This window comes from Ostrinia nubilalis, chromosome 1, assembly GCF_963855985.1.
Source record: "Ostrinia nubilalis chromosome 1, ilOstNubi1.1, whole genome shotgun sequence".
Taxonomy (NCBI): domain Eukaryota; kingdom Metazoa; phylum Arthropoda; class Insecta; order Lepidoptera; family Crambidae; genus Ostrinia; species Ostrinia nubilalis.
Window position 1 is genome coordinate 4,942,401 of NC_087088.1, and position 23,923 is coordinate 4,966,323.

The window sequence follows — 23,923 nt, forward strand, 5'->3', positions numbered from 1 at the left end:
AATCGAACCATTCTAGACCTATAAAATGCGTTACTTTAAACTACATTTAAGTGCAACCAGGTGCAACCGCGTCTGTTAACCATCGTCATTTAACTACCAATAACTGCTTAAAATTACGACTTCCTAAGACAGGTACGAGTACAAATACAAAAGTCTACTGAATAGATTTATGTTATAAAGTCTATATTGTGAGTTAAGATTAATAAGTGTTTATCAATGTGCAAGGAGTCAAAGGACAAATAAACGGGCTAAGGTCTTTTAACTTGTCTAAAATTCTAACTCACTTGTAATAAGTTTGTCAAGTATTGCTTAGATGTTTAGTTACCATTACATGATACATCCTCTCATACAAACATACAGTAAACTGTTGAAGTGAACTTCCCGGTTCAATGCTGACGACTTTTCAAATTGTTATGGAAAAATAATTTCGAGGCCGTTTTATTAAAAACTTCCTTTTTGGTGTAAAACTTGTTTTTGTCTTTTTGTTACGAGTATCAACTGAAGCGCTTATTTTATTTGTGGATAGGCTAAGACTAGTGGATAGGCTAGTAAAAAGCGTAACTTTATTCTACCTACATGTCATTTTGTTTAATTTGATTGAAGATTTTTGTGAACACGGAGAAATTAAGCGTCGAAAAGTACCCTGAGCACGAATAATTCGACCCAAGTAAAGTTTTGTTTATAATATTTACTAAAAACGGTAAACCTTATTACAGTAAGCTTTAACAAGGACATTATTCGTGCTCAGGGCACTGAAGTTAATTACCATTTTTCGCCTTCACTTTCATAAATGGTAGATCGGATTTCTAGGTATAAAAAAATAATTTCTGTAACACGTACGTAGGTATGTAAGTTCTATGAATCACTATTATTTATCTTGGTTATTATCATGATTAACACATTTTATTCGCGATAATTCTACAAAATCAAACTACAGTAGGTAAACCTAATCGTCAAAACGATTTACTATTATAATAGCTGTTATTATCAGCTAAGCCTAGGTTCTTTCTTATACTTATAGAAGATAGAAAGTTTACCATGTTTTAGGGGGAAAAGACAAAGGTGACCTAATATATTATATTTGGACAAAGGAAGTCCAACATTTATTTGGACAAATGTAATTAAAAACATACAAAATTCATCACTAGGTATTTCACAGCCATCATACTTTAAGGTTTGCACTTTAATCAACCGATTATTCAGCCGGACATTAATGGGAAATTTTAAAGCCTTATTTATCGAGTAAGATATAGGTTAAACACGTTATACATTGTGTAAAGGTATAGGTATAATAAATTGGTATAGTCTACTGTAGAGAGTTAAAGTTTGTTTTTTTGTTCATGTGAACCATTTGTCCATGGAATAGTGAAACGTTCTTTTGATGGTGTGGTCAATGGTGACTTTCAATACTTTGTCGAAATGCTATGAATCGTTTTATTAATTACCATGCAAGCTTATGATAGATACTCAACTACAATACAAAGTGATTTGCTCAAGGTTCGATAAGGTGCAGATTAAAATAAAAAGACGAATAAATTGAATATGCAATGAAAATGGTACAAATAAAACACAAAATAAATGGACAAATACTGTGTAATTATGGTCAGCTTCAATGGACATAACTTTTTACAAATCATAAATTAATGATAAGAAAGTTTCGTACAAATTATTATTGATAACAGTACCTCTAGTAGGAAAAACTTTCGAGTTCGTTTCGTTGCGTATTCAAAGTGTCATCGAAAAATTTTGTATGAAAAATTAAACAGCGCCCCCTATATTATAGCCGCCCTAGGGGGCGCTGTTTAATTTTTCATACAAAATTTTTCGATGACACTTTGAATACGCAACGAAACGAACTCGAAAGTTTTTCCTACTAGAGGTACTGGTACTGTGGCACAAAAAGCATGCAGCGAAGTCGAAAAAAAATCGTCAATATGAAAAAATATACAAATGGGTACATATCATAATATTTTAATCTTTTGTTACTCAGGCACTTACAGAAATAAATTGTTTCCATATGAATTCTAATTTAATAAACAACTCCTTTAAGAAAATCACACCAAACTTAAATCAATGCTTGAATGAAAAACTTGATATGCACCCGATGAATATGACACGATTTCATAAATAAATAAGTAAAAGATCCCGACTAGTAAATTGTAATCAATACATATGTATTTAAAGATGTCACGATATAATATAAGATATGCAATAAAACAATGCACCTGCACACGCTTTGCTCGTAACTTCGAACAGCACTCATGCATTAAATTGTATAATAATAATATACCTAATATAAAGATTTGATGAAGATATGATATGAGAACGGTCGATCACACAAACATGGCTTACGACGACAGGCTATGTAATACAGGTCCCTAATACTTGGATAAAACAATACCCACAGTAACTGTCATGGAAAATTGAGACGCAAACACCGAAAGCTCGTCTAGCATCGAAATAAATTACTATAATTAAATTAAAATGTATGTACAGTACATATGAACAGTCACGACTACTCAACAACGCCCTACGCTTTACATAGCTTTGGATACTCGCACGTAACGATAACTCGGGACTATGCTAACACTAATTTACAATAAAGCTTTTTAGAACAACATTTACATACATTTAACAAATATTATTGTTCGACATTAACAACAAGTGGGGGGTGACGTCAACGCCTCGCCTACAAGCCCTCGCGCAACTTGGCTCGAGATACTGTCGTGCGTCTTTCGAATTCTATCAAAAATTTGTCTATACTAACGAAACGTCTACTTGCTCTGTGACGAAAATGTACAATTTCCGTTAATCTTACTAACTAGCTACACTTCGCTTTCAACGTCAAATCATTAACAAATAAAAAATAAAATGTACAATCAAGAACATAATGAAAATAAATTTACAAGTGTAGGGTTAACAAGGCATTTGGAAATAGGAACAAGTTTAAACGTAACGGGGGTTAAGTGCCCACAAAATTTGAAGAGGTGTAATGGTGGAAAATGTCGTTTTCAAAATGACAATAAGGCATGAGGCCGTGGAATCCGTGGATAGAGTTGGCCGAGGATGTCATTTCGACGCGACGGTGCGTCTTCGCCGGCTGCGGCCGCGGGAGGAGTCGAGGGCAGCAGACGCTGGTGCTCAGTGGTCGTGGAGGCGGTCGTGCGAGCGGCTGGAGGAGCGCGAGGTCTTGCGCTGGTCGAGGTACGCCGCCGGCGCCCAGCCCTCGCCGTGGCCTCCTGGTAAGACAGATCATGCTTGTAAGTGCCTAATTATACTTTGCGAATGGACAAAATGGGAATAATGGGTATTTTATTTAGTAAACTGTAGTACTGTAGTGTAGCAAGAGAAAATTGGCGCCCAACGTGGTGTAGTTTGAAATTGAAGCGCAAGCATCATAACTAGAGGACGTTTCCAATAAAGTTGTTTCTTACGCCCGCATTCACAAACATTACTATGAGGTCTTATAGTGCACGTGGACGCACAGGGTGATACACGAACCAATCACAGAGCTCTCAACGCTGTGCGTTCGATTTAATGCTTCACTTAAGCAAGCATCGTTTGTGAATACGGGCGTTAGTGTAGGCGCACACTGGGCGATAGTCGCGGCGACAAGACGCCTAATGTGCGCCTACATGAGGAATAGATCCAGCTTATTCGATACAAGATTGATGTTACAAATTGATGTAGGTACTTGCTGTGTTCGGGGAATTTGTAGAAAAAGAACCAATTCTATTGGTGAGAACTGGTACGGTTTTCCGTAGTCTTACCTGCGAGCCGCACGTACCACCAGCCAGAGCAGCCCACCTTGATCAGCTCGGCGTGCTGGCCCTCCCGCAGCGAGACCTCGCTGGCCCCACCGCGGTGTAGTCCGACAGCGCCACCAGAGAGCGCCCCACCCCAAGGCAGGGCACTCACCTGCCATGTAGCACGTAACGTAGCATGTAACGTAACCAACCTTCAAGTGAGTACGGCTCGTCCACGGTCATCGCGTATCTGGCTGCGAGCTCATCCGCCTTTGTGCTCGCAGTGATACCGCCACTCGGCGGGTCGCTGCGATCTCCCTGCGAACCATGCGCGAGCAAATCGCAGCGGGCTCGTGCTTTACTCACTTGATACAGTATCTGATGCATTACATGCTACACGGCTAGATGAGTACCCTCAACACATTGTGGTCTCACCTGCGAGTCGCACGTACCACCAGCCGGCGCAGTCCACCTTGAGTAGCTCGGCGTGCTGGCCCTCCCGCAGCGAGACCTCGCTGGCGCCCACCGCGGTGTAGTCCGACAGCGCCACCAGAGAGCACCCCACCCCACACTATTGACTGTTGTCTTACCTGCGAGTCGCACGTACCACCAGCCAGCGCAGCCCACCTTGAGCAGCTCGGCGTGCTGGCCCTCCCGTAGCGATACCTCGCTGGCGCCCACCGCGGTGTAGTCCGACAGCGCCACCAAAGAGCACCCCACCCCACACTATTGACTGTTGTCTTACCTGCGAGTCGCACGTACCACCAGCCAGCGCAGCCCACCTTGAGTAGCTCGGCGTGCTGGCCCTCCCGCAGGGACACCTCGCTGGCCCCCACCGCGGTGTAGTCCGACAGCGCCACCAGAGAGCACCCCACCGCCTGCGCCCCACCCCAACACATTATAACTCGCGGTAGAGCATTGAGTGCTAGAAGCCATGAACGTGCAGTTTGAAAAGTTTGGAGATACTAAAGATTTTCACTAATAGAGTAGCTAGTGGCATGATGACAGATTTGACGGCTTAAACAATGGCATCTCAAAAATAGAAAAGTTAAATTTATTTCGTTACTTACACCGAGATTTTTTAACTTTCTCAAGAACGCTCTATGCAAACAATATTAGGAACATGTTTGTAATTTTGTATGTAATACATTCGCAAAAAATTTTTTAGGCTGAGAGCTGCATTCAATTTCAGGTTTTGAGACAGATTGTGTGGGTTGATTTTTGCCCACCTAACTTTGTAGAGTCATAAATGGAATTAAACTTGTTACTTAACTAAAATTAAGTAAAATTTTATTATCTTTTTAGGGTTCCGTATTTTTATAAAAAAAATCTTAAAATCCCACGATTTGTCATCATGCCTTTAGAAGTCTACATGACGCTAGTTGTGAATGGATATGTAGAGATAGCTCAGAGAGAATAAATGAGTTTTAAGAATTGATTAAGTAACTGTATGCTCATTGGCTTGTCTAGCATGTATTAATGCATTTTTGCTTTCATTGAATGTAATTTGTTTTTATGTTTTATGAAAAAGTTGGCAAATGGAGATACATCTGTTGGTGATTATTGTTTTTGTCACATTACTGGTCAAGCTAGAGTCACATTTTTCGTCTATTTCAAATGGAGTATAAATGTGAGTCTAGCTTTACAGAATACCTTAGAAATCACATTAGCTTACATCAAATCATGCGTTCCATCACCACTGCTCAAACTGCTTTGAAAATCGTCATGCTGGTTAGGTTAGTCTTCGAGAAGCGAGTTTAGTGTTGTCATATCGACTAAATATACATTCCTAGCAGTTGTTTTCTTCCACGCAGTTCCAATCAGTTTGGCAGATGTTGCTACGCCATGCATGTTAGTTGAAAGCGAGTTCGTATAACACCAAATTAATATTTCTTATACGATATTTATGTACAAAAGCTGTAAATGTAATATTTTCGATAATAACATCTGTATCTATCTGAATAGTGGAATTACATATTACATATCATACTTATAATATTTTCTTATAAATAGAATTGTACTAAGTGTCATCTATGAGAGAGAGTTGTTTTTGAGAGTAGGAAGTCTGTCACTAAACACTTTTCTAACAGTTATAGATTCACACGTCCATATGTCCAAAACGAGTGCAAAATAACAAATATTTGAATCAAGCTGAAAATCGTGTTGTAAAAAGAAATATTGAAAATATCAAAAACCTATCAGATCTTGGATACTTGAACCTAAGATTTAAAACGTACAGTCAGCAATGAGTGTTAATAATTTTTAAATATTTTTAGTGACCCAAGATCCAATAAGTCTTTGTAGATTTGAAAATATTGATCTTTCACAGAAAACGTACACACGTGTAAGTATTGGCGTAAGCGATTGTTTGCACATCGACGGCAGTGAGCAGTGTACCACAACAGCACGTCAGAGTTAACATGTTAACCTTGAGTTCACTCTTATTCCACTCGAAATAAGAGCGAAATTTTCAGTGCAACTGTCAACTTGATGTGCTGTCAAGTGTATTTCAAGCCGTGCGCAGACACGCGTGCTGCAAAAAACTTCACAATCCGGTGACGCAGTGTTTTGTTAAGTAGAGGCTTAAAATATATCTGATCAACACCTACTACGCCATCTATACCATAAAATACTTAGATATTAAACTTCCATTAATTGCAAATTCGCGACAGACAGAAATAACTTACAAGCTGAATGTGTTGAATCAAAGTAAATAAAATAAACTAAAATAAAATAACTGAAATGACTCTAAATGTAACACGATAGACAGTTAATATAAAAATAAAATAAATACATTGACTTTAAAATATCCTAATGAAGCAAGCGCATAAGTAAACCAAAAAGCACACTGACAATGAGTAACATAACAAACAAAAATGACTTACACGAGAGTTAATGTTCGGCAATTATTACTGAAATATCCACGTTCGTTGTCAAACTCTTTGGTTACAAAACTTTGGATATTATATCAGTCTCTTTCATTGTATTTACATGGCCTCTACCGGCTGTTAGCTTGTAAAGGTATTATCAGTACTGTGACACGTAAAACGTGGATGTGGCTTGCGCGGAGCCCGATACGGAAAAGAACTGTACCATTCTGTGTATGGTACCGTTGAGACCCACGGCCTCCGTCACCTGTTGAACAACACAACTTGAAACAATCGCCATTGGAACCTCTAACGACTATGGCGATGTGATTTAGCGCCATCTTGTATGCCGACCCTGTCACCTCAAGTTAAGTGTAAGGATTTAAAAGTGAGGTGCCGCGTGCATAAATAAACCAAGTTTCAGTGCCAGTGTCTAATTAAATTTTAAAGGAACTAATCACAAGCGATGATTGGTGGTATTGCTAAATTAATTAGGCAGCGACGGCGTGAATCTTGGACTGGGGCAGGACGTTATTAATTTTTATTGTGAACCGTATTATGAAAGAAAACTCAAGTATGACTTTACATCAAGAATATATTCAAGCCTGTTCCTTATCTATATTTGATTTGAACCAATCACAGACTTGAATCTATGCTTGAGTTTGAATCGAGTTTTGAGCTTCGTTTCATAATACGAGCCTAAAAATTTGCGGTAACTAATAGCTTTAAAAGTGAGGGGAGGTATATAGGTACGGCAAGTTCTTTTTACTGTACGCGGGGACACTACCACCTCTTTGCTATTTTTTTCTGTACATGATGATACCGGGAAGCGTTAAGTGCGTTCGGATTGCCAGCGATCGCATGCGCTACCCGTGACTATTCAGCCCGCATTCCTTTAAAAATACACTTTACACTTACATAATAAGAGCGGTTTTCACTTCACTCATCACTGTAAACCCAAATTAGTTGGCATTAATCTCTAACCCGTATTTAGTAAAGCTATCCCGCTAAAGCGCCGGTCTCCCTTGACTGTTGTTAGTACAATAGTCAACGTTTACACATTTATAAACAACTACCCTTTGTTATAGTTACCAACTAACTATAAATTATGAAGAGTTAACAAACTGGAAGTGAAGTTAGTTTTAAATATTTACAATTTCTACGTGTTCAGCTAATTAATATTATTTTTTGCACAAAAATATATTTTTTTCCGGTCCCAGAACATACAAGGCAGTAATTATTTATTCATTATTTACTTTTAATTGTATTTTAACATAATAATACGATAGCTTATACCTAATTGCGATCCTAATAAATATTGAAATAAAGTTAATTATTTTTCAGTTTTTTTTTACTCTAAACATCACAAAACAAATTTTTACAAATACGGCCATCGATATTTATCAATAAAAAAATATTTGGATTATGTATCTATTGGAGGATATTATCGATGCTCGTATTGTATCTTTACAAACAAACAAAGAAAAGGCCCCAGTAACCATGAAAGTATTCTAAAATGAAAAATGTACCACATAAAATAAAATAAAACTTTTGTTCATCACTGTACATTTCATTTTTTTTTTTAAAGTAGGTAAGTATTGGGAAAAGTATCATGACCACATGAAGAAATTATGCATTTTACAAATGTAAACATAATAAAAGGGAAAAAAAGACACCAGAAATAGTATTGAAATAAAAATAAATAGGTAAGTAAAGAAAAAATCAAGATGCTAATTATGTAATTCAATATCTTGTACAGTTGATGAACAAAAGTTTTATTTCACTTGTCATTTGGCTGAAACAAACGAAGGAACAAAAGTTTATCGATAAGTTCATTTACTAACACATTTTTTAACCCCTTAGGCCATGAGTTTACGGCTTAGCGACAAGCGAGGATTAACGCCAAGTGTGGTTTATACAATTGCAAAAAATCCTCGAGGCCAAACTTTCCACGAGACTGTGGTCAAGATAAAAAAGTAGAGCAAACCGTAAAGACATGTAAGCTACGATGCAAGGTAGAGAAGAAATAAGTTACAAATTCGAATGCTTTGCATATTTCATTTGGAGGAAATGAAATGAGAGGTGTCATAACTTTTAATTTTTATGCACAGATAAACGACTCGATCTGGTTTAATTCGATTTATGATTACGACATTTGGACTTAATTTGCTTGCTTTTCGTCGCTTGCATCTTAGCATACACACGCCTTTACAGCTCTGTTTAGAGCCCCTGTTAAGTCGTTCTCTAGCTTCGAGAGTTAAATGAAAACGCGGACAAAAATCGCTTGAAGTGAAACATCTGAGCACTCGGGGTTTCTTATCCATAAACAAATAGTAACGAAAGAATAGGATAGAGTAGTAATTTTTATTATTATACGGCCATAAACGTCAATTCGCTTTAACCCCTAGTGTGGTAGGTAAATATACATACCGGCGCGTGTTCCGGCTCCTCTTCGTCGTCATCGGACGCCTCACTGGACCAGCAGGGCTCCTCGTGCATGTCGCAGGAGGCGGTGCGCGAGGGGTTAACGGGCGGCGCGTGCGGCCGCGCTTGCGTGGTAGGCGGGCCCATGTCCCAAGAGTTGGCCTGGATTAGTGTTCTGTGGATAGGCCAATGACAAGTGAATGTAAAGCTCCATTTTTCAAGTACTTAGGTACTTTAGCGCAGTTGAAACACGAGACTATACGAAATAACACATTCGCAGTCGCTACTGCCAAACCGGTAAATCCGCAATCGTGAAATAGTTTTTGTAAAGCCTATGCCGCTAATTGAGTTAATATTGTCCAATCAACTAACTGCCTTTTGAAGTTAAAACAATTTGCATCTTTCACAGTTTCTTAATAGTTTGATCAACTGCACAAACATGAATAACATAACTCTACCTAAATGTAAATTTACAAATCGTCTTTAAGTACTTAACATATTACACTAGTTTCATCAGCAAACGTCTAAAAAATACAGCAGCGTGATGTCATTACTTTATATTTCCATACAAAGACTGGTAAAACCTTGACATATGCATAATAATGTCAAAACACTATGTAATCCTGCATAATGTATTTTTATCTTTAGCGTAAGAGTACCTACTAGTAAGTAGGACCACGCATTGGCTATGCGTGATCCTACTTGACTGAATTTTCGACTGAAAAACTGAAAAACTCGATTCTCAAAATGTTTGCTTTTTGAAGATCCCATGCATCCCCAAAGCGCACTCGACAAGTTAAATTACCCGAAAACATAATTTCTACGATAGTAATGATCTGGAGCGTTTGACGTTATGTTCTGTACAATTTATTTTAAGGCTTGTAATGCTACAATCTTTCCCTTTCACTACCTTGAGTTTGGGGAATGGATTTTTCATAGAATTCGGAGGTAGAATAAGCCGTTGAAGGCCAATAAACCTCAAATAGACAATTAACTTCATTAATCAATGTTATGTGTATTAATTACCTTTTTTAGAAACCTTGTTCCCTAATAGTATAATTATTTCAGGTGTATTAGAATATTCAATAAAATAAATCTCAATTATAAGACTCCCTGCAGACTTTTAGTCGGCCGATAGTTGGGCCCGATTCTAATTTGTATGATTAAGTAATCGGCCGATACCAATGTGCGTACTTTCATACATCTGATTTGTTAATCAGTGCCTCTAGGCTTAAAGAGTCGAGAGTAAGAATCTTCTGAAGGTATCACCTTATACAAACCTGTATATAGCCCACTTTCTCTATTACTTTAGATTTTTCAGGAGTATTGAAGCACTCTCTCCCCCTTTAGTTCTATTCTGGTCCAGCAACACTCGCTTGATGCAGTCGACACATGCGTGCTCACGTCAACAGTGGGCTGTTGTTACCTACCTACTTAGAGTAGGTACATATATTCGATAATGTACTAACCTGTGGTGCTGCTGAGTCCCGTATTGCCGCACCCTCTCCCCCTTTAGTTCTTTGAGTTGATCCAGCAACACTCGCTTGATGCGGTCGACCCACGCGCGTTTCACGTTAACAGTGCTGTTGTATTTTTAAAGTAGGTATGTTCGAAAAACGACTAACCTGTGGTGCTGCTGAGTCCCGTACTGCCGCACCCTCTCCCCCTTTAGTTCTTTCAGTTGATCCAGCAACACTCGCTTGATGCGGTCGACCCACGCGCGTTTCACGTCGACTGTGGGCGCAGTGATCGTGTGCACCTCAGAGCGGCCTTGCCTCCACACTTCGAACTTGCGCGGGTCGCCTTTCACCGACTCTGTTAGACCGATTTGTGACATCTGCGCGGAAAAATGTAGAGTGAATCGCTATGGCGAAATAAATGCATTCGAAACGTTTCGTGCCTGGATGTGGAAAGGTTAAATGGCGAGGTCGAATTTGCCTAATGGAAAAAGAAGCGCATTTCTACACGCAACCAAAATTTTTGTAAAAAATGAATTACATAACAATAATTGCAGAATATGAAGAGATAATTAACTGGACGGTCGGAAGTTGAATTTAAAATAAGTAGTTAATTTGACATTTTGTTTTGAACTTTTGAACCCTCAAAATCTAGGAAGCTGCATTATGTCATATTTGCCATTAAGAACTGTAGAAAGCAACAGTTCAATCTAAATTACGGACCCAAACTCGACCCTAATCACGATTCCGGATCAAAAAACCAATTCCAGATGTAGCCACATTAGATCCCAGATCTGTTTAAAATTAAAACTATTTTTTACAGCCAAAAACTTCTGCGAACTTTCAACACTCTCTGCGATAGGGCTTGTTGTTGTTTAAGGTAGAATTGTTATAGAGAGTGGTAGACAGGGTAGCAAAGCAAGAAGACGCTGGATGCAGGCCGCTACCAACCAGTCAATATGGAAATCATTGGGGGAGACCTACGTTCTATGCAGTGGAGGCCTCCACTTTTTATGTAAGACAAGGCAGGTATTAAGGACCGCAATCGCACCCGGTGTTAAGTAAGATGCAGTTTAAGATGGTAGGTACATAATAATATGCCCTTTAACTGCCTATTCACTCTCGCCTTGAAAATCAAATCAAATCAAATCATTTATTGCATTACATGTGTGGTTTGACAGTTGGTAAATGGTAGGGTAGTACATCACATGCACCCATTGAGGGCATAGCAAGCAATGCTGAAATGATGATGTTTTTTTTAAAGTGGACTATTCCACCTACCTGGAGATCATGTTTGAAGTGATAAGTGGCTTTATTGTGGCTGTTCTTAGTCGCCGGCTTGCAGAAGAGCATGGCCTTTTCGTAGAGGAAGATGTGCCGCCGGCGCGGGCGCAGCCTCAGTCTAAGGTCGCGTTTGTTCTCTGACACCACCAGGAACGAGCCCTGCATTAGCAGCTCGCCTTGCTGGCTTAGGTCCACCTGTGGAGAAATAGTTTGAACCCGTTTTAAAAACCTGTTAAGTTACCTACATCGCAGATAACATAATGCCTGCCTTCATTAACTAAATGATTCCCGTGACCATTTTTTATGCAGAACAAGCAAGTATATGTGCATTCGCTCTCACGTTGTAGAGGCCTGTGTTCGGGAAAGACAGCAGCAGGCAACGAATTCCAGTCCTTAGCTGTTCGCATTGTAAAAGACGTCACCAAATCGTTGAAGTGAAAAGCTGGCCTACACTACGTTTACAGATCCATGGTGGGGTGACCACTCGTGTACTTTTATACCCCAACGACCACGTCATGTTTATTAAGTTCTACGAGCTATGCATTCCTATACATGGGATGCGCCTGGATGCGGTCAACGCAGGATCGGATGATGTGGAAATCATTTAGAAAACCTTTGTACAATAAAAGACGTTTTTCTGGGTAAACTGTAAGTAAACATGCTTTTCTAGCTTTATGCCGCAAACAAATGGTTCGACATAAACTGAAAAAATAAGTTTAAGAGACCACCTACTAAACTCCTTTACTAGACCATTTTAAAGCAGCGAGTAATAAATTCAATATTTATAAACAATTAGAAGAAATTACGAATTGGTATCACGCAATGTTAAATAAATCTCAGTCTCTTCACTTTTATTTATTGACATACATGATGTGTGGTTAGCATAATAAAAAAAAGAAAATTGTTTTATTTGATGTCATTGAAAATGATATTTTTTATAGACAATTTTTTTCTGCACTAGTATAGACGATAGCACACTGAGGTAAATACTAAAGCACGTTATAAAATTGTAAGTGCAATTTTCCAACGAAAAGGCGAACGTATTATATTAAAAAATAAGTTACAGTACTACTTCCTAATATAATTAAATATAGTTTGCAGTTACAGATCCTTGACTAAAACACGTTTAGCAAATGCTACTTGTGTTTAATCGAGGTTTAAAAAGGTGTTTATGACACCAAAAATGTAGCGTGGAAGCGTGAGAAACTAAGCCTAATATCCTCACTCATAAAACATATTATTATACAAACGAGGTCGACAACTTAATAATGAACGAAAGTGAGTTATACAATTAAATATAACTTATGAGCCGATCGCATGCGCTAAGACTGTTGGGTCGGTTACAAAATAAATATTATAATAGGTATTATTTTAATTACAAACCTAAACTCGCGTGTAACAATGACAATTAACCAAGCTATGTAACATGATAAATATTAGTAAATCACGATTAACCTAATTTATTAACGTACTTATAATATAATTTATTAGGTATATTTATTATACAAGTTATTCTGTTAGCCGTTTCTTTTTCAGTGTTATTTTAATTTATACTTGATGGACAAGTTTAAATTTCATTTTTTTACACAAGTACTTAAGTACAAAAATGACGAATGACCACTATTTTAGCTTAAAGGCCGGTCGATTTATTAAGTCAAGACTTGTACTAGAATTGATGTAAAACGTTTAGGGCGTTCACTAAAAAAATCTTGTTAGCAAACTAAAGTCTGATCTTGTACACTAGGGCTAAGTTGCACCAACTTAAGTACTTTGACTGTAACTTTAACCGGTGCTTTTTGTATGGACTTTGACAGATTTTGACGTTTGTTAAAGTCAAAATAAGATGGTGCAACTTAGCCTAGCTCTCCTCTGTTTTAAGGGTTGACACTCACGACCAAAAGATTGGAACACATTGTGATTCTCAATCCTCACAAGCACAGCACTATACCCTATTAATATCACCTCTTAGGATGATTAAAGACCGAAGATTCAAAGCTGGATAAGGTAACTTACAGGCACGCCGGTGATGGCGATCTGGTGCATGGAGTCGTTGACGCACTTGAGCACCACCAGCATGCAATCCAGCGCCTGCTGAAGGCCTGTCGTCATCGTGCCGCACTCACTATACCGCAGCAAGTCCTAAGGAGAGAAGGAAACACATCAATAAATAATTGAAAGAAAGAAAAACAATTATTTTGATTCAAACATAAAACTAACACAGTTTGAATAAGTAAAAGGGAGTTAGAACCAAAAATGGCCACCGCTCAGCATGTGTCCTGCTGTGAGGTACTAGTATAACCCAGAACATTTGAATGTTCTATAAGGTGCAAGTTCGTAGCCGACTCTACACAGCAGCAGAAGATAACGTGTAGTCGCGAGCGCGACACACACACTTCCTATGGATTTATATGAAATACTTTCAGAGGACGTGTCGCTAGCTACGGATGCTATGTCATAGAAATACATAGAAAGAAACCAGTAGTGTCGCGACGACACGTCGACTTCATCTGCTACGATGTGGAGCCAGTCAACTGCGAACATGCCCTTAACTCGCAACAAAACTTTCTTTTTGTTTACTAAAGTTAGTCGGGTTCGTCATCCAGGTAGTTTTGTTTACGAAAGTTATCTCATGTCAATATTTTTGTAAACCTTTGAAATAGAGGCTGACAATAATGACTGAGTTTATTTCGCTGCCTCTTCTCAGCACTAGACCACTTCATTTTTCAGCAACCTGTAGAAGCGTTTTTTAAGTCTAATTGCAAAAAAAAAAATTATAGCCGAGGTAAATAAATCATTCCGACTTCCGAGGACTTTGACATTTCAATTTTAATTGCTCTGAATTTGAAAAAAAAAACGCTGGTTAATTGAATTGACTTGTACTCGGAGTGTTTGCTAAAATTATGCCTTTTGACAGCTAATAAATTATGTCAATTAATTGTTGGTATAAATCAATCCACTATTATTCCCTCTACGAAATCCTAGATAATTAGTATGGGAACATCCATCATCAGTATTCGAGCCGTTTTAGGAGTCTCTTTCTTTGCAAGATGTAGGTACCTACAAGTAATTGTTCTGAAGATAAGACGTTATTATAAAATATTTTTGCCATGTAATAAATGCTTAAATTTTCGTCCACCACTTTTTTAAGTGAGATGATTATTTCATTTTAAAATATTTACATACTAGGATTTTATAGGTATGCAAACTATGCATTCTTTATACATTCAAGTGGTCAAACTGGTCTTGAATCGATATTCGACCTTCGTCCAGTGTTAAGCTCGGAATTATTATCTAAAGTAATTGACATTTGAGACAGGTTTTGAATGCAAGCCTACTTGGTAACAAAAGCTAGACTTATCATGACATCATAGCCTTTATTATCTGTAAAAGAATTGCAGGCTAGGCAACAATTTTAATGTCTTAATGAGATGTTCTGTTCCATTGAGGCATACAACATTTAACGCCTTTGTTAAAAGGGTAACGGCGTAAATATTTACTATTGTCTTTTCCTTTCCCACACAGATCAATAATAATTGCTAACGGTACACTGCAAGAACAATCGCAGTTACATCCCCAATTATTTAGTTTCTTACCTTTAGCAGCAACTGGTATTTTGTGATCCTCTGCACTGGTTTGAGTAAGTAAGCAGCAAGCGGTAGCTTGTGCCCTAGTCGTAGTTGACACGCTTGTAAGAACAGATGCGTGTCCACCAAAGTCTCCCGTAGTCGCTCCGACCGCGGTATGTTCTGACAATAGTAACTGTACAATCTGAAGAAGGTCTCCCTCTGCGGAACAAAATTAATAAATTACATACGTTAATTGAGTTTATTTACCGGGGAAAATGAGAGTTGAGCGAACTACTAAAATCAGTATCGTGAAAATTATAACTTTCAAACATGTACTAATTGATCGTTAATGAATCACATTCACTCGCAGACTCGCAGTGGAAAAATGAAAACACCTAAGAAATATTTATAGGGTTCCGTGATACTTAAAAAAATGAATTTATAAGAATTTCCTCAGTTTCAAGCGTGACTCAAAATATGACTAATAGATACTGCAAATAAGTCCTAAAGAAGAAGAAGGCAAAGTTTTGTCTATACATATAACAAAGGGCCATACCTTATCTACAAAACACAGCGCGACGAGTTCTGTCGCTGATATCGATCGTTCTAGATCTTTGAGGAACACGTCCTGGTGGAATGTGAAGAGCTCGTGGAGGTTCCCGAACAGCACGTCGGCCTGGCCCACAAGCGTCGACGGCAGGAGGTGCTGGTTCTCTGGCTTCTCTATCTCTTCTTTGTAGCCCTGCAAAAGACAAAAACTTTCAATAAAATAATTACCTGACACTAACGAGATACACGCTTTCTATTTTCTAACAGAAGAAAATACAACGACAAGGCACAAAAAGTCGTGGTAAAGAGAACAACATCAGTACCGAACTAATCAAAGTCGAACAATGGCTTATTGCATCGCACCAATCTTGTAAACGTCTATCGTAATCTTCGTAAATTGTCTCCAAACATTCACACTCTGTCAGTGTCAAGTTCTGCTCGATTTTCCAAAATTTTGTCTTGCTCTTCAACTTCTGTAATGTCGACGACCAATTGCTAATTGTCTGATTTCTGCTAAAACTTTGGCTCTTCGTACCTTCTGATGTGATGTTTTGGTAGTGTTTACAACTCCGTGAATTATAAGTGTTACTGGTCATTGATTTTAAACATTTGCTCGGCTTCCTGCATGATAATGTGGAATGTAAGCTCCGCACGTAACTGTCTGTGTTGCTCCTCCTACACATCGTTGAACCTCGCTTACTGCAGTGAGATATTGAAGAATAGTGATCTTGTATAGTATGATTCCATTCCTTCATTATTCTTTTGTAGTCTTTGAGTATGGTTGACAAAATATCTTCGGGTTCTTTACTGCAGCACATAGTTTGCCTCAATTCAGTACAGCTGGACGACTTCAGTTGGGAGTCTTTCGAAACTGTGGTGGATGAATACTCCGGGGTCGATATGTGAACATCCGCTTCGAGGCATCCGTACAAAGGATTTCTTACGTATTCAGGCGCGTCGACAATAGTGGGCGCTGTAGTTAGAGATTCTCCAGTGTTGTCTTCAGACGCTGTAACTGCATCGGAATCCGGAAGATAAGTGATTTGCTCCTCAGTTTTTTCTGTATATTCATAACCGGGCAGTGGTTTTCCGTAAAAGAAGTTTCCAGTGAATGGTTCCATGTAAACGGGTTTGATATTTCGCGGATCGTATTTGACACGTGAAGTTTTGCCCACGTCACTAACTGATTTCTTGCACTTCTTGTTGTTCCGGCACTTTTCTTTTTCAAAGAGCGGGAGCTGATTGGCATAATCGCTGAAGAGCGTTGAGTCGGACGCGGTTCTGGTGAGGCGTTTCTTCTTGCGTGTGGTGGGGTTGTCGTTTTTTCTGTAGTACCAGGAGTAGGAGGTGCCGACGCTGAGGTTCGCGGAAGATTTATGGAGGTCATATTTTCCATATTTCATGGTGCAGAGCGTGACGGAGTGTAAAACACGTTTGAGAGACTGCAGCAGAGTGCAGTGATCGAGCGCATATCGTTCCGAGCGGGCGAGCGCGCCTGCGCCTGATGCACCTGCTTGCATTGACTCGGCGCGTTCGTGACTGCCGCCCGCTGGACCCGGTGCATGCGCACTACTTACATTTCAATGGCATATTTACTTTTCAGAGCGCGTAATGGCGCGTTAGATGGAGAGCCATGCATTTTTCTTGAGCTAATCGAGTGTGACGTAATCAATTGATGTGTGGCCTACTTACATTGTTTGCCCTTGAGATGTACCGTAACATTATGTGCCCAATGAATGGGTACTAGGGCTTGCAATATCGGATAGTTTTCAACTCCGGAACTGATTTCCGATATTGGGCACTCAACTCCGGAATTCCGGTTCTAGTTCCGGAATTGGTTAAAAAAAGAAAGCGCCTCCTGACAAACACGTATCTAGATCTACACGTATGTGGCCTCCACTTCAGAACCTTGCTGTTCTACGTACTATGTGCCCTTTCCATTGCCACTTTAGCTTGCTAATCCGATCGCTATATGTCAGGCGACTTTAGTTCGTTTACGAATCTCCTAACATCTGGTTCGATCTCGAAAAGAAATACCGAGCATAGCACTCTCCATACCATGGTGTGCCACTTTGAGCTTATTATAAGGCCTATAGTAAGAGGCCACGTTTCCGAATCGTATTAATCACTACTGGTAACACACACTGATTGTAACTTTCGTCTTTAAGCACTGAGGTGTTTTGGTCGAAAAGATGTTATGTAGTTTCCCGAATGATGCCCAGCCGAGTTGAATTCGACGTATTATTATATTATCTCCCTGCCTCACAGCTCGCTGCAGAGGAATCGCCCTCGTGCTCAGCCAGGCTCATAGACCTTCTCATAGTCTAAGAACGCCAGGCATATAGGCAAGTGAAACTTTTCGATAACCGGCTTCCTCTAGAGGCTATAAGTCATCTAACCGGCGCGCGAGACTATTCGTGATGGCTCTCAAAAACAGCTTGTAGACATGACTCAGAGTCAGAACCCAGATGGGTTTGTAATTCCTTAATAAGGCTTTTACCCCTTTCTTGAAGAAAAACACCACCAAGCCTTTATTCCGTGCCTCTGGCATTATTCCCTGGAGTAAGACGGAGTTACAGTCTCTGAAGGACTTTCAGTATCGGCTTATCACCCGCCGCGTTCAGAAGCTCCGAGGTTATTCCTTCATCACCCGGTGCATTGTTGTTCTTTAGCTGTTTGAGAGCCATCCTAATCTCGTAAGGGCTGATGTCCGGGATATCTTCGGTATAGTGTCGAGTTAGCTTAGCTCTTGGAACTGTCCTGTGGCTTTTTTTTTTATGTGACAGGAGGCAAACGAGCAGACGAATCACCTGATGCTGAGCTATTAACAGGTTTGGTGACCGAGGTATAACATAACCAGCGTTTCCAGTTTTTTTTTTTTCGCCAAGTCGGGACTTTGGTACTTTTTGAGTGAAAATAGCGGGATTCTTCCGTCAGAAGCGGGACATAGTAAATAAACGTATAATCAAAGGCTTTCAAATATTTATCTTTTTATTTGACTTAAAATTACGTTTACGTGACAATAGATAGCAAAAGTAGCCATAGAAAATGTATTTTAACAAAAAAAAAATATTTTAAATCAGATTTACTCTATCGTTAAATTCGTCTTAGAATAAAAAAAGAAAAAAAAAAAAAACAAAAATCGAAATAAAAAAAAATTCTTTAGAATAATATGGCGTTTCAAACAATAGTCTGGTGAAGTGAGTGTCTCTCTCCGAAAAGCGGGACCGAGCCTGTCCCGCGCGGGACATTGACTTCGGGAAATTTGATTTAAAAATCGGGACGTCTGGCAACGCTGAACATAGCTGTCCATAAAAACTTACATAAAAATTTACACTATCATCCGCTGTCTTCAGCTGGCTTCGCCCATTAGAGTTGTCGTCTCTAGCGAACATTTTGGAGCTTTGGTTTCGCTCTATTGCCTCTTTAATATTATTAGTAATAAAGTTCCGAATACATAATCTCAAGGACTTCCTTATGTAAGGTCCTATTTTGATACTTAAATGTTTTGAAAACTTAAAATAATGTATGAAAAATTTTAATATCGGAATACGATATTGGCTTCAGTTCCGGAATTGAAATATCGGAAAAAATCTATCCGAAATTCCGGAGTTACGAAATTCCGGAATTCCGGTATTCAAGCCCTAATGGGTACATGTTAGGTATATTGTTTCAGTTAACATTTATATTATTTTCATTAAAATATGTTTCAAGAGTAAAAGTCGAGTTCATGTGAACTCTACATCCCTAATTGGGTAAACTAAAGAATTTCAGGAAGTTGACACTCGTGAGAAAGTTAGATGAGTGGGGGCTACGTTATAAATAAACGGTCGACATTACAGCTTGCGGTCGGTAGTCGATTGAATCGCAAATAGTGGCACATGATCATGACCGTTTTTATCGATTTTGTGGTCGATGGATCATAAAAAAAAGAAATCACGGAAAATAATGTAATATGCAGGACCATGTGAAATTTAAATAAATTTGTTTTATGGCTCTATAAAATACATCCAATGCGCTTTCGCGTTCTCACCACTTATGATGTCTGAACCTCAGACCAGTCATTATCACGTGTTGTTATGTCCTCCAAGTATGTAGTACCTACTATCTTTACTCATACGGCACTATATGCTCATTTCACGTGTACTCAAGTTGAGGATGTAGCCCGGCTCTTACAAATAGACTCGTTACGTTTGAACAGATGCATTTGGGCATACTCTTAAGACCTCTGAACATGAAATGTCCTCCAAGCACAACTATGTCAATGGCAGGTGTACTCACGTTGAGGATGGAGCCCAGCTCCTGCACGTAGACCCGTTCTGTCTGCAGCAGCTCTGCCAGAACATGTCCACGCCGGGACCGCCGTGCTTCCGCATCTTCGCCGCCGGAGCTCTCTGAACCTCCTGACGTTTCCATCTGCGACAAGAGAAAGTTAAACGTAAACATCGAGCTTCGTTATTCCTGTCGTTAGTCGGTCGATAAGATCTCTATCGGGAAGGATACATGAGTAGTTCGAGCGATAATTACACGCTAAAAAGCTAAAAGGAATAAATTAGCACCATAAGCTTTATTAAAATTGATAGTCCTTCCTCATACTGTTTTCTCTCTTGATAAAAATTTATATATTCTTAACGTCTCTACCTAATAAAATTATACAAAGTTTACGATTATAGTCGATGAGTTCTAAGGATACGAGATCCCAATAACATATGGAAAAATATTGAAAATTCCACTACATAATAAAAGCTCAGTTAAAGCTCATAGTTTATTGGCAATAAAACTTTTATGCATTAAAAATTACAGCTTCAATAAGAAGATTTTTCTGAGCAGATTATGGGACAGCCGTTACATGTAAAATGCATTATGGACAGGTGATACTGTGATGCATATTGACAAACCTATTTTCTTCCTGTGTTTAAAATAGCTACTAGTAGAACGTTACTTTATCCATGCCATAACTGACCTTTCCTTAAATTACTAGTAAAATCTTGTGGCTTTCGGAATACATTCACGTAAAATAATGCTAGCTTAAAAATATCATATCACCAAGTATTAAAGCTAGTAGTAAAAGTTGCTGAGCACTAAACCTTTTATGAATGCGTGCGTAAATGCCAAAGCGTCGGTTTATTAAAGATTATACTTTGCCTAGGTATTCCTCGGCCACACAACCATTAAGTGGATGTGGTAGGGTCTACAATTACCATTAGCCTTACTACCACAGCTGGTAATTTACACGAAGTTTTCCGTTAAAATAGCTTCACATGTGAGGCAGGTGGTGGGACATCTAGTCAATTTTACATTAACGGAATTGTGTATGATTTATTATGCAATATCCTAACGATTTCTGGTTGATAATAATTTATGTCTAATTTATTTTTGAAATTTTGTTGCAGTGTTGTGATTTTGTCAACTTTGACATGATTTTTTTTATAGAATAGCACAGATTTATAATATTAGATTGAATATAGAGGTGAAGCCAAATAAGTTTTTATAAATATTACATTGCTTTTGAAAACCCATTTCTACGTAAACCTGGAGCAAGTATGTAAAGTGGCTGATGATTTATAAAAGACCATGGAATTATGCTAATATTAACGTACTTTTGCATACCTGCATGTTTTTATAAAAATATGGTCAACATATCTATGTTTAACTATGTATTTAACTAGTAATTTCGTAGCTACACCTACGCAGCTACGTATCTACTCGTATTTAGTAAGAAATTGATTTATTTTTCATTATTTTAAAAAAATATGAACGTAAAATGTGTAACTCATGTATGAAATGTCACGAATTAGTTAAATTAATAAATATCTCTACACTATGTTGTTTTTCCTCAGTAGTAAATAAGTCTATAATTATTATTTAAGACTCTACTTGAGTAATAACTTACAGGTCTATGCTGCTCCGAAAAATCCTTGATGATGTTGTATCCCGTTTTCAACATGATGTTTAGAGCATCCATTTCTAATAGAAATATTATTTGCACATTTCACACCATTTAGCTTAGATTAATAATTAATCTAAGCCATTTAGTTATTTTGTAGAACAACACACAAAACACAAGTCACAAATCGGAGCCATAAAATCACTTTTTAAATGCCGTTTGTTTACCACAACACTGTTTAAAAAACGTCCTAGCGTTGGTTTAAAAATAATCCATTTTTTTGAGATTACCAAAGCTTTCCCGCGTAAAATTATCTTCCAATTTCTTAGCTGTCACCATCTGAATTAAAAAAAGAAGAGTTTTTTACAATGTCACTTAAACTTTCTTAAGATTTTCGGTTCAAGAAAACCACGACACTCAAAAGAAGCTTGCTGCCCTGCGCACATGCTGCGTCTGTTCCGAACAAGGAACTGGCGGGATGCAGGGGGCGCGGGAATACGTTGGGCCGTAAAAAGTGGTTGCCTCCACTTTTGTGCGGTGGCACTGCCGCGGCAGATGCTCTACTATGAATTAAGTGCTATTTTATTGTTTTATATTTAAAGATACACAATTTATCTTGAGTGTTTGTTTTAAATTCAGTTAGTGGCATTTATAAAAAATATTCTGATATTTGCTAATGTAATTATGAGTTGTTGAATCAATTAATACAATTTAGACAATAATAACTGAAGATTTAATCTAGTGATAATATCTGATAGCGCCATTGATGAAAAAAAACGTTTCAAAAATAATACGTGATAGGAATATTCAATGATCGTTGGACTCTATGTAAAAATAGCTGTCCTCTATCTAACTGAAGGCTGTCTGGAACTGGAAATATATCTTTAACCGATCACGACATTTTGGTGATGCCCGAAATAGTTTATCGAATAGTAAACGTTAACTTTTCCCATTGCATATTAAAGGCGCTTTACAATTTTATTTGAACTGTGTGTGATGTTTGTATGTTTCTTAATATGGAATTATTTATAAATTTTTGATATCCTTTATTATTTTAAGTAATGTTTACATTTTTATATCGTATTTCAACGATTGCAATGGCGTCTTTTCATGACTTTTATCTACGAGATAACTTTTATCTTTGTATGGGCATTAAGTACATATCTGTCCTGGATACTGGCGATCCTATACCAGTTCGATTTTCAATTCAGATCGCAGTATACCTTCAAGTAGGTCGCTGTGATCGTTCATATTGTCGTGCAACGTTGTCACCCGTCAATCCTTATAGGGATAAGTTATTTTATTGTCCGTCATTGCCTAGATTCGACGACCTAAATCGCATTGTAAAAAGTAGTTTTCAAGTAGAGCATCCTCCCCGACTGACCGTAATAAAGGGCGAGTTACAGGCATCAACTACGATGGTGTACACGTTCAAAACTACAAAATGTCTTAGTGTGCGTATTTTTCGCACGATGTGGAGCATCACCTGCCAGCCCTACCTTTCGTCTTGCATCTCGCCTATTGATCATACCGTCCGAGGTTCATTGTTTTTTTACCTCAATTCTTAAGAACATCTGTGGCATTGTTTTGTTTCGAGCGGATATGAGTCCACGCACGTGCTACGAATGCATGTTGGGAATAAGAATTTTACTTGAAATGTGTTTATTTAAGAATACAATACGCTTTACATTATGTATGTTTTTCGGTTCTCACAATACAAAGGGACTGGAAAGAAAACTTTTGGGGCTTTAAATGGAAGAGTTTTGTGGCTTTTGTCACATAATCAGTATGTAAATACATACGTTTTAAGTCAAATGAAGTACCTAAGAACATGCCGCTAAGTATTTAAGCAGAATCAGAAGCTTTTGTAGGTAGTAGATATCCCTTATAAATTGTCAATGGATACGAAGTTAATCTCGAACCAGTACAGTATTATAAATTATAATTAAACCAATGAAATAATATAGAAAGTCGATGTCACCATTAAAATTAATTCTCCTGCGAATGTCCGCTGCAAACCCGCTTTGCTGGAGTCAATGATACAACAATCCGTCCGACATGTTTTATTATGAGAACTAATCCTTATTATTTCTTAGATCGAGCTTCGTGTTCTACATTTGTTTATAGATTTTATCAAAGTACA

At 38.2% G+C, this 23,923-nt stretch overlaps 1 protein-coding gene across 6 annotated transcripts in view; it reads right to left on the reverse strand.

Moving 5' to 3' along the window:
* Nucleotides 1-1,575: 1,575 nt before the first annotated feature.
* LOC135087591 (guanine nucleotide exchange factor DBS-like) overlaps nucleotides 1,576-23,923 on the reverse strand; it is a 104,939-nt gene continuing 82,591 nt past the window's right edge. For 2 of the 6 annotated variants that reach the window (XM_063982327.1, XM_063982319.1), the window contains exons 12-20: nucleotides 20,175-20,309; nucleotides 15,901-16,086; nucleotides 15,372-15,563; nucleotides 13,792-13,917; nucleotides 11,776-11,973; nucleotides 10,663-10,874; nucleotides 9,044-9,212; nucleotides 4,492-4,624; nucleotides 1,576-3,239 (exon numbers count right to left, since the gene is read on the reverse strand). In XM_063982327.1, coding sequence (XP_063838397.1) covers nucleotides 3,142-3,239; nucleotides 4,492-4,624; nucleotides 9,044-9,212; nucleotides 10,663-10,874; nucleotides 11,776-11,973; nucleotides 13,792-13,917; nucleotides 15,372-15,563; nucleotides 15,901-16,086; nucleotides 20,175-20,309 — 1,449 coding nt within the window. In that variant the 3' untranslated portion in view covers nucleotides 1,576-3,141. The other 4 variants (XR_010260891.1, XR_010260889.1, XR_010260890.1 and 1 more) reach the window with 4 other exon arrangements.